Source organism: Kogia breviceps, chromosome 3 (assembly GCF_026419965.1).
Source record: "Kogia breviceps isolate mKogBre1 chromosome 3, mKogBre1 haplotype 1, whole genome shotgun sequence".
NCBI lineage: Eukaryota > Metazoa > Chordata > Mammalia > Artiodactyla > Physeteridae > Kogia > Kogia breviceps.
In genome coordinates this window covers 133,633,053-133,649,978 of record NC_081312.1, presented here as the reverse complement: position 1 = coordinate 133,649,978, position 16,926 = coordinate 133,633,053, and the positions used below count along the sequence as shown (strand labels likewise).

At 41.8% G+C, this 16,926-nt stretch overlaps 1 protein-coding gene across 1 annotated transcript; it reads left to right on the top strand.

Annotated features, from left to right (window-relative positions):
• Positions 1-2,767: 2,767 nt before the first annotated feature.
• FEM1B (fem-1 homolog B) lies at positions 2,768-16,649 on the top strand. The gene is made up of 2 exons (XM_059058572.2): positions 2,768-3,716; positions 12,472-16,649. The coding sequence occupies exons 1-2, from the start codon at positions 3,469-3,471 to the stop codon at positions 14,105-14,107; spliced, it is 1,884 nt and encodes a 627-aa protein (XP_058914555.1). The 5' UTR covers positions 2,768-3,468; the 3' UTR covers positions 14,108-16,649.
• The last annotated feature ends 277 nt before the right edge of the window (positions 16,650-16,926 follow it).

Here is a 16,926-nt window from a genome sequence, read left to right as displayed (position 1 = left end):
AGGTTGCAGCTTGCTGTCAGCAGCAAATCAATCTCCATCTGGATACAACTATTTTCAGTTACATTTTACTACTGATATTTGCTCAGTGGCTTTCTGTCAAAGGGGAAGGGAATAGGTCAAAAGCACAAGGAGCTATTTCTGGGCTCTGGTCTTTGCAAAAGCAGCCTTGTTCTGTTTATACATCCTGTCTTTAATTTGCCCAGCCTGACCACAGAAACATCCTCCAAGCCCAGGTAAATACAGGCTACCAAATACTCTCCAGTCAATGGCTATTGAGCAACCCAAGGACCCCAGAACCCTATACTAGGCAACTCTGATAAATAAAGAAGGTTCCTGACCTTGGGCTGCTGGAGCAGAAGTATATTCCCATGTCGGGGAGGAGGCCCCGAAGTGCAAGTTCTGAGCCCCTCTCTGGCATGACTCTTGGTTTAGTCACCCTTTCTAGCACTCATCCAGTTACACAACCAAATTGAGGTGTCAGCACCAGGATGATCCCTAGCTCATCTCAAAAGGGCAAGAGGAGGCAGAAGAAAGTTTCTTTTTTCTTTTTTTGATGTGGACCGTTTTTAAAGTCTTTATTGAATTTGTTATAATATTGCTTCTGTTTTATGTTTTGGTTTTTTGGCCCAGAGGCACGTGGGATCTAAGCTCCCCTACCAGGGATCAAACCTGCACCCTCTGCATTGGAAGGTGAAGTCTTAACCACTGGACCACCAGGAAAGTCCCAGAAGAAAGTTTCTTACTCAGCAATGAATAGCTGAATGAATCAGGTCTCTTTCAGAAAATGAAACCAAAGGGAAGAGACCAAAGGGGCCTGTGTCTGGATCACCTTCAAAAGCTGGGTGTGAAAGGGGCCTGTGTCTGGATCACCTTTGAAAAGTTGGGTGTGAAAAGAATGATGCAGGGCAAAGGGCTGCAAGGAGAGGGAGGAAGGGAGGGAGAGGGAGAGAGAGAGGGAGAGAGCGGGAGAGAACAGGAGGAGCCTAGTTGCTCTGTAGAGCCTAGGAATGAAATCAGTTGGAAGGGAGCCCCCAGGTCCCACATCCGAATGTGTTACTGCCAAGTGCCCAGAGGCCAAAAAGCCTGGCTCAGTCTGTCAAGAACTGGAATTTTTTCCAATCCTGAAGCCCCAGAATGAGAACAACCAGCTTCCCCTTCTTTTCCACCAGTTATTTCAGAGACTCTACTGGTAGAACCCCACCTTCGGCTCTGATTTCCAATGTTGTTTTTGTTTAACATGGGTGAAAAAGTGTAGAGATCTGAAAATAGGTAAAGTTGTACTGTAGAGTGGAAGAGAAAAATCTGAGAAGTGGCCCAAACCCTCACCAATAGCTCTGCAACTAAGACGAGGCCTTTACCAACTAGGATTGGAATGGTGGGGTTCAAATGAAATAATTTATGTGAACTCATTGAGCCCAGCCTGGTCCCTTGGGACCAGATAAATGTATTTGTTCTTTCTCTATGGTAGATATTGTCTTTTGTGTGTGTATGGAGGGAGTGACCTCCATATTGAACTTATAATTTCTGTGACTGCCCCATGAGATTCATCACCTCCACTCCTACCATCCTAGTCCCAAACCTTTCCTCCTAAATGGCCTTCCTGCTTTGACTCCTGCCTACTACAGTTTATTCTTTACATAGTAGCAAGGGTGATCTTTCAAAAAATATAAATTATATCTTGTCACTTTTCTGTTTAAAACTCTTCAAATGCCCCCACTACACTTGAGTAGAATTTAAACACTTTACCATGGGTAACTGGGCCCTAACATGACCTGCACCCTGCTGATTTCATCTCCTATCACTCTTCCTATGGCCCGCTTTGCTGCAGCCACCCTGACCTTTGTTTCTGAACTCACCAAGACTGTTCCCTCCTCAGGGCTTTCGAGCTAGCTATTCCCTCTGTGCCTAGAATACCACCTGTTCTCCTTACCTGTCATGGAGGTCTTGTCTGATGGCCCAAACTAAATTATCTCCGCCTCCCACCCCCCATCACTCTATTTCATTTGCTTCATAGCAAATGGTAATGATACTAACTCAGCCAGTCTTATCTATTATTTGTTTACTTGTTTATTGTCTGTTTTCCCCACAACAGCACAGTCCCTGAAGGGGCACTGTGTCTATCTGGTCTATCACTGAATCCCTAGGGCCAAGCAGAGCCTGGCACATAGGAAATCTCTAATATTCGTTGGATGAATGATCTTTTCAAATCTTAACAATCTGGTGAGGTCAGTGAGAAAACCGAAGGTCCCGTCAGATTCAGGATTAGAGTCCTGGTCTGTCCGAACACAGACTTCGTCTTCCTTCCCAGGGTACCTCGCCCCTTTCCACAGTTCCCCATCTCTCCCGACCTTTCTCACACACTTAATCCTCCTCTCCAGGGAGGGCAGGCCGGACTTCCAGCTCCTTCTCAGAGCCTCGTGCAGACCCTCAAAGTCCTCCCACATTTCGGGGGCTCAGAGACGCCGCCCTATTCTCAAAACGGACCCCGCCGGGTGCGCGCACTCCCCTCCCCGGCCCCCCAAACAAGGGCTGAGAAGAGCCCCGCAATATCTATGGTAAAACGGGGCGGGCCCCAAAACCCACCGGCAGTAACGGTTCAGCGCCTTCACTCTGTCCCACTCCCTGGCTAGGGACCCCCAGGGCCTAGTGGGGGCGAGTTGGAAGCTCCAGGCATCAAGGGCAATGAGGACATCCCGGACCGAATTGGGGATGTGCCGCCTTCGCGCAGCAGAACCTTTCTTCATCGGGCCTCGTTCGCCGGCCGGTCTGCTTTGGAAGAGACACCCCACTTAACAGTCCCCCGCTCGCACCCTCCCCGTCTCAGCCCTGTCTGCAGAGGCCCGCCTTCCTCCCCGTCCAGAGCCCAGGGGTTGCTGTGGCTGCAGCTTTCCGCCTCTCCCTGGGGGCCTCCCCAGGCGTGGACCTCTGAAGCTATCGACAGCGTCTGGCTCGTGGGCGAGGGCCTGCAGGTTTCCTCCAGCTAGGGAGGACGCAGAGCAGAGGCGGAGGCAGCAGCAGTTTCAGGCCCTAGGCCCCGCGGGCTGGGTCGGGTGAAGCGCGGCCATCATTCGCCATCAAGGGCGCGCGCGGCCCTCTTGGGACCTCGCCGGCGACCCGTAGCTCGGGCACGCGCCTGTCGCAGCCCGCAGGAAGGAGGGGTCCAGCCTGAGGCCCGGCCACCATGGAGCTCTCCTCGGCCCAGGTCTGGCGTCTGGGGCCCTGGGGGCGGCCCTGACCGCCCTCCTCCCTGCCCGGCCTGGATCGCTGACCTGCCCTCCGCGGCATTCGGCCACCTCTGCGTCTCCGCCCTCCCCTGGCCGCGCTGCTGCCTGGGCGCGGCGGCGGCGGCGGCGCCCTGTTGAATGGGCTGTGAGGGCCCAGGTTTGAAGCGCTGGCGAACGCGGCCTCCAGGGGCGCAAGGCAGCAGCAGCGGTGGCGACCAAACGGGTGTTGGAGTTGGCAGCGGCCATGGAGGGCCTGGCTGGCTATGTATACAAGGCGGCCAGCGAGGGCAAGGTGCTGACTCTGGCCGCCTTGCTTCTCAACCGGTCTGAAAGCGACATCCGCTATCTGCTTGGCTATGTCAGCCAGCAGGGAGGGCAGCGCTCCACGCCCCTCATCATCGCAGCCCGCAACGGGCACGCCAAGGTGGTGCGCTTGCTGTTAGAACATTACCGGGTGCAGACTCAGCAGACCGGCACTGTCCGCTTCGACGGGTAGGTACATCCCAACTCCAGCCTCCTCTCTAACGCGCGCGGACCCACCACTTTATGGGTCTTCCCCTCCCTCTCTCGCTTCATGGAGGTATCACTTCTCCCATTTTGTACCTCCTGACCTGTCTCATTAATGCCCACTTCACCTTCATCTTATACTCCATCCCATATTTTGCTGCTCATTGGCCCCTACCCCTTATTCCCTCTATAGGTAAATAGCCACACTCTCTGTCTTGATACCTAATAAGTATTCTGTATTCTTTAGTAGATAGTTTGTGAAGAAGCAGTATGGAGGAGGTAGCCGCCTTTTCAGGTTTTCCCTTTATCAGTACTGGGGTTGTAACCGAGATCAGAAATTAACGAGGTCAGCAATTAACGTTGAAGACCTCTGTTTGATGAGTTATTTGGCCACCCAATTTTTACCCCTTCACGTGAGTGTCCGATAAAGCCCCTTAGTGGGTTGTGGGACCTTAATGTCAAAATAAGCCCGTAGAACCAGCAGCAGTTGCAGCCTCTTGAGGGGTTGTCACGCAGCCAGGCTTCCCAAGACATGATACTGACTCTTAGACATTGCTGGGGGAAGATATGTTGGCTGCGAAAATGGCACCGGACCTGGTGTAGGACGAGATGATGCCATTGTTAAATTACATGTTATTCTGTGATGTTGTGGGGAAGCTTGATGATATACTGTTACTCCAGATGGGGAGTTCAAAAATTCATATTGTCAGAATTAAAACTTGCCCTTTAGGTTTAATTGTACATATTTTGGGGTATGATAGAGTTGAATGCAGAATTGTCAGGTTTGACGTTATCTTTTCTGTGCTGGATGGTTATAACCTGTTTTACAGATTACAACTGCATGAAGATGCATTAATTGTTTTTGTTTTTGTTGACTTGTGCCATTACATAAGCTATTCTAGCATTTTCTTCTTTCAAGATGTGGTCCTAGCATAAAGATACGTATCTTTAGTTTTGGTGATTGAAAACTGCTTGGTTAAAACCTGATGGAAAAAACAATTCCTCTTGAAGATGACTAGGGCATTGTTGAATTTTGGTTCTTTTTGTAGATTGAAATAATAAGAGCTTTTTCTTCTGTTTTAGATAAGAGGAAAATATTTCAGGGTATTACATTTTACTGAAATGATAGCCCACGAGTGGTGGTTAACCTCTGGTACCACTTCTCTAGACATTAAGGAGATGGTCTTTTTCATATTAACCAAAGATAGCAACCTGATTCTTGTTCGTTTTCTTTTACTAGCTTCTGTGTCCTTTCTGTAACTCCCTGCATTCCCACAGCCTTTCCTATACGCAGAGGAGTGAAGTAGGATGACCCCTGAACTTCCAGCACCATTCCAGTTGTATAGGCACAAGCATCCATTGAGATATGAATCTCTGCAGTAACAGCTACTGGTTACACTGCTGCTAAGGAGCTTGCTGAGGCCTGTTTTGATTAGGAGAGAATAGTGGTGAGAAAATATAGTTTTCTAAAGCATTTGGAAAGGCTTTCCTTATCTTTCTTAACCATCAAAGAGAAAGGTGTTTTGAGGTGGCAATTAAGAGAACCTGAAATGGCTAGGAATGTAGCATTGAGCCTGTGTAGTGGCTTACCTTGCCCAGTATTTTGCACTGGCCAGTGAAATTAAGGGGTTCAATAAGCAAACATATTTTGACCACCTACTGTGTGCCAGGCTCTGTAGTAGGGATTGGGTTTGCAGAGATGAATGACATACTGTTCCCACTGCAGAGGAAGACAGTCTGGTGCCCTGGGCAGGGGCTGGAGGTGGGGTGTGGTGTAAGGCAGAGGTGAGAAATAGATGAAAATGAGTAAGTGTAGATGCCATGCCATTTAGGGTTATAGAAATCTTTTGGACTACTGAGGGAACACAGGGAGAGGAAGTGCTCAGCTTTGCCTGGGAGAATCGGGGAAGACTTCACAGCCGAGGTGATATTTGAGCTCAGTCTTAAAGGATAGTAGAAAGTGAAGAAGAGGGATGGCAGCATGGTGCTCTTGCAATGACAGTGTTTCAGTGCAGTTTCAGGAAGGGGTTCAAGCCTGGGAAATTAAGAAAGAGATTGTGGGAGACTAGAGTGAGGTGGAGGCCAGATTTTGATGATCCTTGTGTAAAATATCAAGAGTCAGACTGGTGAGACTGGAATTGCAAAGATTTCTATCATTTGAGATTTTGTGTGAGCCTTCTTCAATCTGTCTTTTTTTGTTTATGGATTATTACAGTTATGGATTTATTAGCCGCTCTGTCAAAGTAGTTTAGTTTAGTTTTGTTTTTTAACTTATTAAATGCCTATGATGGGCCTAGCCCTGTGCCACACAGATAATGTGGAAGATGTAGAAGAAAATGTAAAGTTTCTACTTTCGAGGAGCTTACAGATTAACAAAAGAGAAGAATTGAAATTCATGGCCACCTTTCTGCCCACTCACACCACTCTGTGAGATTATTTTGCAGTTTGTTCCAGTCATTTAGGCATTTCAGAAATAGATGAAGAGAGTGTTACTTGCAAATGTCATGATTTCACTTTACATTCATTCCAGACAGTGTGAAAATGTTAGTCTGAGTGAGGTGTTAATAATATGAAGCTAACTCACCCCTCAGGGACTGGCTTTTGAGAGGTACTTAGCCAACCCCCCTTCTTTAGATTCCACTGGTACTTGAGACCCATGGCCAGATAGGGACAAACAGGTTCTTTGTGGGCTGAAGTAGATTAGTGTTTCCTAATTTTCAGTAATTTATGTACCATCTTCACAATTTTTTGCCAAATCGTTCACCACCTATCCTGTTATTTGCCTAATATTAAAAAAAAGTCTCACTTCTTAGCTTCATCCTAAGCAACAGTATCTGTGTAATTATGGGGTTTGATATGGTACTCTGCATGTGTGTGTGTGTGTGTGTGTGTGTGTGTGTGTGTGTGAGAGAGAGAGAGAGAGAGAGAGAGAGAGAGAGAGAGAGGGATAGAGAGACACAGACATTAAAATAACTTATTTTAAAAAGGCTATACTCTGCCTAAAAACATTTATAATACCTTAGAAAACTAAAGTAGATTCATAATAGAGCCTCAAAAGGGGGACGGTGCCACCCACCTAGATTAAGCCTGATTCTGATATTTGAGTCCTTGTACATATTTTTAGGAGTAACATTTGAGATTATTTTATTTATGGCTTAGTATGTAACGACCAAAATTGACATAGATGAGTGAATAAGAAGAAAAATTGGGACTTCCCTGGTGGCGCAGGGGTTAAGAAACCATCTGCCAATGCAGGGGGACACAGGTTCGATCCCTGGTCTGGGAAGATCCCACATGCCGCGCAGCAACTAAGACCGTGCGCCACAGCTAGTGAGCCTGCGCTCTAGAGCCCTCGAGCCACAGTTACTGAAGCCCGCGCACCTAGAGCCCGTGCTCCGCAACAAGAGAAGCCACCGCAATGAGAAGCCCACGCACCACAACAAGAATAGCCCCTGCTCACCACGACTAGAGAAAGCCTGTGCGCAGCAGCGAAGACCCAACGCAGCCAAAAATAATAATAAATGTTTTTTTGAAAAAGAAAAATTACATGAATGGGAATGAAAGAACCTTTAGTTGAAGTATGGGAAGCTGTTAAGAATGTTATAGAAATGGAACAGAACAAAGGGGAGGTGTCATGTGACCTTGGAGTACCATGCTGGTTTGAGTTCTGAGGGCCTGATTGCTGCGTGTCAGAGTTTGTGGGGAACTCTTGTCCTAGAAGAAGTTTGCTGACATGGATGGGAAGGAGAACAGGACCTCTGGGAATTCTGAGGCTTTTTGTTGAGTGCTCTTTTAAAGTCAGTGCTAGTACTAATACTTCTAATAAATGTCCAGGTAGAGGAAAGGTGTAAGGGGCACAGCATCATTTGGCTTCATTTAGAAAGTCATTCCAGTGTATATTTCAAGGAACTACATATGATCTAATAAGTGATTTTAAGGACTTTGGTTAAAATAAAGTGCTCATCATTTACATTTAATGAATTTTAATTTCTATTTCAAATGCTTGAACCAGACATTTTTATTTCAGATTGAACCAGGAAATACATGAGTTTAGTTTTGTGATCAGAAATGTTATCTTTTATTGTGAAATGTTTCCATCATCTGGTGCATACATTTTGTTTAAAAGGTGAATATCAGATTAAAATTTCTTGATTTTTTTTTTTTTTTTTTTGGCTGCGTTGAGTTTTTGTTGCTGTGCGCGGGCTCGGGCTACTCTTTGTTGCTGTGCGTTTGCTTCTCATTGTGGTGGCTTCTTGTTGCAGAGTGTGGGCTCTAGGTGTGCAGGCTTCAGTAGTTGCAGCACATGGGCTCCATAGTTGTGGCTTGCAGGCTCTAGAGCGCAGGCTCAGTAGTTGTGGCGCACGGGCTTAGTTGCTCCGTGGCATGTGGGATCTTCCCTGGACCAGGGATCGAACCGGTGCCCCCTGCATTGGCGGGAGGATTCTTACCCACTGTGCCACCAGGGAAGTCCCAAGTTTCTTGATTTTTAATTTGAAATACATAATAGATAGTTTGCATTGCAATTTTAGACTCAATCTAGAAAGATCATTGTGCTTCTCCCATAGGCATTAAGTAAATATTGCATTAATCTGATTATATTTTTATTTATTTTCTGTTCATTTTGTTACAAATGTGTTTAGAAGTTTGTTTTGAGGCAGTATATGGCTATAATTTTAGCTGTATTTTATGGACAAAAAATGTCATAGATGTTAGGATTATAATTCCCTTTAATCTATTTAATGTTTAAAGTTTTTATTTAGATGTAGAAATTTTAAAATCACTAAGGCTAATGTTTCTGAAGGATTAGTCATTCTTTAACACATTCTACAGTGAATATGTTTTGTCATAAACTATTTAAAAAATTTTAATTGTCTCAATAAAAATAGATAATTGAAACTTTTTTAAGGCTCCTGTCACATCACCCTAGGGAAAATGGAAATTATTAGATTACACCAGGAAAAGTATTAAACGATTATAAAAACCAAGTGAGGGCTTCCCTGGTGGCGCAGTGGTTGAGAGTCCGCCTGACGATGCAGGGGACACGGGTTTGTGCCCCGGTCTGGGAAGATCCCACATGCCGTGGAGCGGCTGGGCCCGTGAGCCATGGCTGCTGAGCCTGCGCGTCCGGAGCCTGTGCTCCACAACGGGAGAGGCCACAACAGTGAGAGGCCTGCGTAACGCAAAAAGACCACCAAAAAACCCCCCCAAATCCCCCAAAAAACCAAGTGAAGTATATACTTTTAATTTAATTTTTACTCATGTCATTAGTTCTGGGAAATTTGAGGCCAGAAAAGAATTTTAATCACTTTTGTCTCTTTTTTTCCCATCTTTAAAATGGGGGTCCTATTTATCTTATATGTTATTGCAAGAGTTAAAGATAATGTATGTGAATGCCTATTTTAATGTAACATTTCTTGAGTTTTTACTTAGTTTATGTTCATGTTCCTGGCATATAACAATTTAATATTTTTAAGGTGTGCAAGGAAACTTTGTAACTATGTAAATATATGTTAACTATGTATTGATTTTTTGGATAGATTATATTAAGAAGTTTTTTTTAAAAAAGCTTTTTAAATTGAAACATGTTTGAACAATGACATGTATTATGTTTCCTTACATTTGATGCATTACATAGTTTCCAAAGTACTTTTGTATTTTTAATCTCATGTAAGCCTTTTAGTTATGTGTCTTTAAAATGGGCATAACAATAGTATCTACCTTATAGGATTATTGGGAGAAGGTTATTATGAGAATTAAATAAGATATACTGTATATTAAGCACTTAATATAGTGCTTGGCACATGGAAATTATTTATTAGCTATTTGTGTTTATTTAAGCTTTTTCTTTAAATTGATTTAGAAGTTAAATTATAGTATTAATGTAGTGCCTCTTTTTAATTTTTGTTTTTCATTATATCTATTTTTATTTTATTTATTATTATTATTTTTTTTGCGGTACAGGAGCCTCTCACTGTTGTGGCCTCTCCCATTGCGGAGCACAGGCTCCGGACGCGCAGGCTCAGCGGCCATGGCTCACGGGCCTAGCCACTCTGTGGCATGTGGGATCTTCCTGGACCCGGGCACGAACCCATGTCCCCTGCATCGGCAGGCAGACTCTCAACCACTGCGCCACCAGGGAAGCCCAGTGCTTTTTTTGAATTATGTTTAAGAAATCATCATCAACTCCAAGGTCATGAAGATAGTCTATTTTTTTTTTTACAAGCGTTTATTGTTTTGCTTTGCATATTATAGGTCTACACCACTTCTCAAATTTTTGTGTGTACAGTCAAGGTTAATTTTTTTCCAAACAGATATCTAGTAACTGCTTCTTCACTATTTATTAAAAAGAATGTACTTTCTACCTGAATTTCATTGGAGCTTTTGTCATTAATCTCTGATCCTGTATGTGTGAATCTATTTCTGGACAGTTTTTTTTTTTCTTTTTGGGTTCTTGTTGTTTTCTATCGATATATTTATCTATCTTTGTGCCACTGACACACTATCTTAATTACTATATTTTGTCCTCCAGCTTTTTCTTTCAAGGTTATCGTGGTTGTTCTAGGTCCTTTGCATTTTTAAAAAATTAATTTATTTATTTTTGGCTGTGTTGGGTCTTCGTTGCTGCATGTGGGCTTTCTCTAGTTGCGGCGAGCAGGGGCTATTCTTGGTTGCAGCACGCGGGCTTCTTATTGCGGTGGCTTCTCTTGTTGCGGAGCACAGGCTCTAGGCACACAGGCTTCAGTAGTTGTGGCGCGTGGGCTCAGCAGTTGTGGCTCACAGGCTCTAGAGTGCAGGCTCAGTAGTTATGGTACACGGGCTTAGTTGCTCCGCGACATGTGGGATCTTCCCAGACCAGGGCTCAAACCCGTGTCCCCTGCATTGGCGGGCAGATTCTTAACCACTGAGCCACCAGGGAAATCCCCCTTTGCATTTCTATATACATTTTAGAATTGGCTTGTCAATATCTACACACATGTGGATGCATGCACACATTTGTGCATGTGCACACACACACATCCCTGCTGGGATTTTGATTTGGATTGCATTGAATCTGTAGATTATTTTGGGGGAGAATTGACATCTTAACATTATTGAATCTCCTAAACAATAAACATGGAATATTTCTCCATTTCTTTAGGTCTGTATCTCAGGAATGTTTTGTAATTTTCAATGTAGAAGTCTTGTACATTTTTCATTAGATTTACTATCAGATATTGGTATTTTCTGATGCTGTTGTAAATTGTATTTTTTTGACAGTGAAAAAACTTTTTTTGAACGTTGTGTTTATAATCATGACAATAAAAATGTAATAAGTGAATTTTAATTAAACTGAATTGTTTGCAAAAGGTACAGTTGGCAACCACTAAAACATTTCAACTGATGTAATGTCTTATTTTCTTGATTCATTCTTTAGTTTAAAAAATCAATTAACAATTAAATGACATTAAATGAAATTTTAAAAAGAAACTTCAGAAGTCTTCAAATTTATTTTGAGGTATGTCTTTCATACAGTAATTTCATACAGTAAAATGTACAGATCTTTCATATACAGTTTGATGAGTTTTTTCCCCTAAATGTCCACCCATGTAGCCACTACCCAGATCAAAATATAGGACATTTAGGTCTTCCCTGGTGGTGCAGTGGTTGAGAGTCTGCCTGCCGATGCGGGGGACGCGGGTTTGTGCCCCGGTCCTGGAAGATCCCACATGTCGCAGAGCGGCTGGGCCCGTGAGCCATGGCCGCTGGGCCTGCACGTCCAGAGCCTGTGCTCCACAGCGGGAGAGGCCACAGCAGTGGGAGGCCCCCGTACTGCTAAAAAAAAAAAAATATATATATATATATATATATATATGTGTCATTTCTAGTAGCTTTAAGCCTCATCTGAGTCAATCCTACACCCTCCTCCATAGGTAACCCCATAGGTAACTGTTACTGGGAATGCTTTTGCTTATAAACATTTTGCGTCATTATTTGAAACTGAAGAAGTAATTGCTTGCATGTTTATAAAGTGTATCTTTTATTTTCAGCAGAAGTGATAGATGGTGTTGATAATTGCAGTTAAACTATGATATTTATGTTATACCAGGCAGATTGTACTCTTTTTCACTTCAAGGGAGATAGAATTTGACCTGTGTTATAAGGTTGTACCATTCATGTTGGGGCAGTAATTGTTTCTTTCTCATTGCTGTAGTAGTGTATAATACTTATTAGCTTAGATAATCTTAGGGAAAAATTATCTGCTTAAATACTTTTCTTCCTAAAGCAGTTTCTAACACAGTGTTAATGCAGAGATTGGGGTGGCTTTCTCACTGATGTACTGAATGAAACTGTGGTACCTAGGGGTGCTGGGAGGGAGGAACATGCTGTGCTCCCAAGAGCCAGTGAATCAGCTCGGTGGTCAAGAAGTTACAAAACTCCATACTTTCCTCTTTGTTTTCTGAAATTTATTTACTTATGCTAGTAGTAAGTCAGTGATTCGTTTTGTTTTTTTTTTTTCTTTTCTTAGGTTTTTATACTTTGGTAATAACAACAGTCACTAACATTTATTGAGCTCATACTAGGTACAGGTACTATGCAAAGTGCTTTACTTAAATTACCTGATTTTATTTTCAGCCAAACTAATGTTTTACTAACGCTCTGTAGATTGAGGTTTTGGGTCAGTGTAAATGAATACATCCTTTAAATTTACGTTAGGGCAGGTAACCTCCATTTTCTAACTGTTCATTCTTTTCATGAATAGGTATGTCATTGATGGTGCCACCGCTCTTTGGTGTGCAGCAGGGGCAGGACATTTTGAAGTTGTTAAGCTTCTAGTCAGTCATGGAGCCAACGTGAACCATACCACAGTAACTAACTCAACCCCCCTACGGGCAGCATGCTTTGATGGCAGATTGGACATTGTGAAATACTTGGTTGAAAATAATGCCAACATCAGCATTGCCAACAAGTATGACAACACCTGCCTAATGATTGCAGCATATAAAGGACACACTGATGTAGTCAGATACCTTTTAGAACAACGTGCTGATCCAAATGCTAAAGCACATTGTGGAGCCACAGCATTGCACTTTGCAGCTGAAGCTGGGCACATAGATATTGTGAAGGAACTGATAAAATGGCGTGCTGCTATTGTAGTGAACGGCCATGGGATGACGCCATTAAAAGTAGCTGCTGAAAGCTGTAAAGCTGATGTTGTCGAACTGTTGCTCTCTCATGCTGATTGTGACCGAAGAAGTCGGATTGAAGCTTTGGAGCTCTTGGGTGCCTCCTTTGCAAATGACCGTGAGAACTATGACATCATGAAGACATACCACTATTTATATTTAGCTATGTTGGAGAGGTTTCAAGATGGTGATAACATTCTTGAGAAAGAGGTTCTCCCACCAATCCATGCCTATGGGAATAGAACTGAATGTAGAAATCCTCAGGAACTGGAATCCATTCGGCAAGACAGAGATGCTCTTCATATGGAAGGCCTTATAGTTCGGGAACGGATTTTAGGTGCCGACAACATTGATGTTTCCCATCCCATCATTTACAGGGGAGCTGTTTATGCAGATAACATGGAATTCGAACAGTGTATCAAGTTGTGGCTTCATGCCCTGCACCTCAGACAGAAAGGTAACAGGAATACCCATAAGGATCTTCTTCGATTTGCCCAAGTTTTTTCACAGATGATACATTTGAATGAAACTGTGAAGGCCCCAGACATAGAATGTGTTTTGAGATGCAGTGTTTTGGAAATAGAACAAAGTATGAACAGAGTAAAAAATATTCCAGATGCTGACGTCCACAGTGCTATGGACAATTATGAATGTAATCTCTATACTTTTCTGTATTTAGTGTGCATTTCCACCAAAACACAGTGCAGTGAAGAAGATCAGTGCAAAATTAACAAGCAGATCTACAACCTGATTCACCTTGATCCCAGAACTCGTGAAGGTTTCACCTTGCTGCATCTAGCTGTCAACTCGAATACCCCAGTTGATGATTTCCACACCAATGATGTCTGCAGCTTTCCAAACGCACTTGTCACAAAGCTCCTGCTGGACTGTGGTGCTGAGGTGAATGCTGTGGACAATGAAGGGAACAGTGCCCTTCACATTATCGTTCAGTACAACAGGCCCATCAGTGATTTTTTGACCTTGCACTCTATCATCATTAGCCTAGTTGAAGCTGGCGCTCACACCGACATGACAAATAAACAGAATAAGACTCCGCTAGACAAAAGTACAACTGGGGTATCAGAAATACTACTTAAAACTCAAATGAAGATGAGTCTCAAGTGCCTGGCCGCCCGGGCAGTTCGGGCTAATGACATTAACTACCAAGACCAGATCCCCAGAACTCTTGAAGAGTTTGTTGGATTTCATTAAGTGACTGGATATGTAAAATCATTTAATGTGGTGCTAAAAAGTAAAGGACTTTAATCACAGACAATAGAATTATGTGTTCATAAAATCTGCTTTTCTTTCCACTACCCTTCCTCCCTACTTATCCTTCCTTAGTTTTGTATTTGGTCTTCTTGCCTCATATGGTTACTGATTTCAAATACACTTAAACAAAACCACATTGTTTAGGTGTAACTATAAGGTGTTTGGATATTGATCACTTAACTATTTTTCATTTTTTTTAAAGGAATGAATATAAAATATTTTGTTTATGTAACAAGGGCCCTTATGATTTGAAGTTGATAATGTTTAAAAAAAAAACTGCCTAGAAAAGTATTTCTGTTAAGCCTGTGTCAGCATGTTATTCTCTGCAGCAGTTTTGAGGATTTCATGAAGAAAAACAATGAAAAGGAACATTAAAAGTAATGGAATATCTAGATGTTCTGTACATGCCAAACTGCTAGAGGTAGTTTTCACTCTTCCATTATTTATGTGAAGAGATCAACGCATTATAACATCAGGAGGATTTTTAAACATATAACTGCAGATTAATCTGAAAAATGTGCTAACTTAATAATAGTTACAAATTTATAAAGTTAAATCCATTGAAATTGTTAAATTATGCTAGGTGGTACATACACAGCAGTAATCTTAAAGCAACTTTTCAGAGAATATTGATGGACTATTTGCCTTTGGGCTTGGATTCTAAAATGTGTGGAAGTCTCTGTTTTAATGTAATTAATCTAAATTGCAGAAGTCTGCATTTGACTTAGCTCACAGACATGTAAAAATTATGAATGCTGTGTTCTCTCTTAGGAAACAAATTGTCACAATATAGTTATATGTTCTTCTTTTGTCCCCTTCTCCCTTTCCTCTTGTGCGGTATCTTTTAAAATTGGAAACTACTTTTCCAGAGGGCATTATTTGTGCCTCCCTAAGAAGGTTTTTATGACAGATGAAAAGGAACTGGGATATTTTTAATTTTTTCACTTTATTCAGTCTGTGACAAGTAGAAAAATCACTAGTGTGGTATAGGAAATTCAGTGTTTTTGATAATAAAAATAATTCTCAATGCCATTTGGAAAGATATTTCTGCCTGAGGGCAGCAAATTTTGGAACCACAAAATGTCACTTATTCCGACAGGCTGTACAGAGGTCTTTATGGGGTTTTTTTGTTTGTTTGTTTTGTTTTAATGGCAACATTGTAAACTGTCAAATTAAAAGAATATCCTGTGATTATCTTTTAAGCATCACAGAAATTCAAGTAAAGGGTACACACCTATTTCTTTCAATGTTAAAAATGATAAAGAAGATGAAATTAGCTATATCTGTATTTTTCTCTCTAGTGCCAAATGAATGCCTTAGCTACTCATAGTGCATGGTACTGTAAGTGAAGGCCTGCAGCTTTTCTTCTTTAATGAAAAGCATTATAATGATGCAGCAACATCAGACATAAACTAAACAAAACAACAACAAAAACCACTGGTAAGGTTTCAGTTAACACTTTATGTATGGAAATTGCTTTGTGAAGTGTAAGAAAAAGGTTGCAGCCGGATCAGTATAAAACATAATGACTAAGCCAAAATCAGCACCTAGGGCCTTAAATAAAATAGATACCCCATGAAATGAAACACTCTGAAGGATAGGAGGGAATGGATGGGGGTACTTTAAAAACTTCTTCCCCCAAGAACGCAAGATAATTTTACTGTGCTGTAGTTATACTTCACATGTCTTCTTGCTTCAGTTAGGAATGTTTTGATGGTAAATTCTGTCATAGTAATATATTTCTGTTTTCCTAACCTGAGATTTTTACAAGGAAGGTTTTTTGAATGAGCCCTAATTTGAAAGTTACTGGCCTTGATCTTCCTGGTGTGAATCAGGGAACTACTATACCTTGCTCTTGGCAACTCTCATGGCCTGAAGGAGAAAATGCTCATCCTCCAGGTGAGTGAATCACGCCTTTTTCACAGCTCAGATCAGACCCTGTATTTTTCACAGCTCAGATCAGACCCTGTATTTTTCAGACTTCAAGGCCTGCTTATTTGACAGTCTGAGGAATAGCTATGATACTTGGTATTTACTTGGTTCCATTATTAATGCATATGATTGTTAAACATCAAAACTTAAAATATCAGATAATGTTGCATGTTTTAAAAACCATTTCACCCCTTTGGCTACCCAGGACGAGAACTATTTTAGATATTACTTACTTATAAAACGAGGATAATGATTATCTGTACATATTCAGACATCAAAATTTAATGACACTCAGTGTTTTTGAGAAGGGAGGACTGAATGCTGGAAAGAGTAAAACTGCTGATTGAAATGCTGACAAAGCCGGAGAAAGAATTTGAAGACAGCAGAATGGACTATGAACTTTGCTAATGGTAACCGAGATTTTTTTTTTTAAACTATAGTATAGCGGTACATTGTGCACTATATTGCTAAGGATCTAATTCTGTCTTGTAAAACGAGTCCAAATACATATTGTGAAACACCTGTATAAAACCATTCTTGAAACAAGTGATTACATGCCTGGTTTTTTTTTTTTTTTTTTTGTAGAATTATTTTAAAATCTGTTTAGCCGAACCCTTCCCAAACTTAAGTTTTGTTTTGTTTTTTTAAGAAAATAAATGAGTAAGAAAGGTTATAGTTCTGTATCTCAGCTCTCTGAGATCTCTGGGCTGTTGCCATTTTTTAGCCACTTTTGTCATTTTGTGTTTATTATTGGTAGAATTATGCTTTAGATTGTACGTCTTCCTTGATAACATGACAAATTCAATCAAAACTTCTTGGTCTTGCTC

Coding starts and splice junctions, on each gene's coding strand:
- FEM1B (XM_059058572.2), top strand. CDS start 3,469: ATGGAGGGCCTGGCTGGCTATGTATACAAGGCGGCCAGCGAGGGCAAG. Junction 3,717..12,471: donor GGCACTGTCCGCTTCGACGG/GTAGGTACATCC, acceptor TTTCATGAATAG/GTATGTCATTGATGGTGCCA.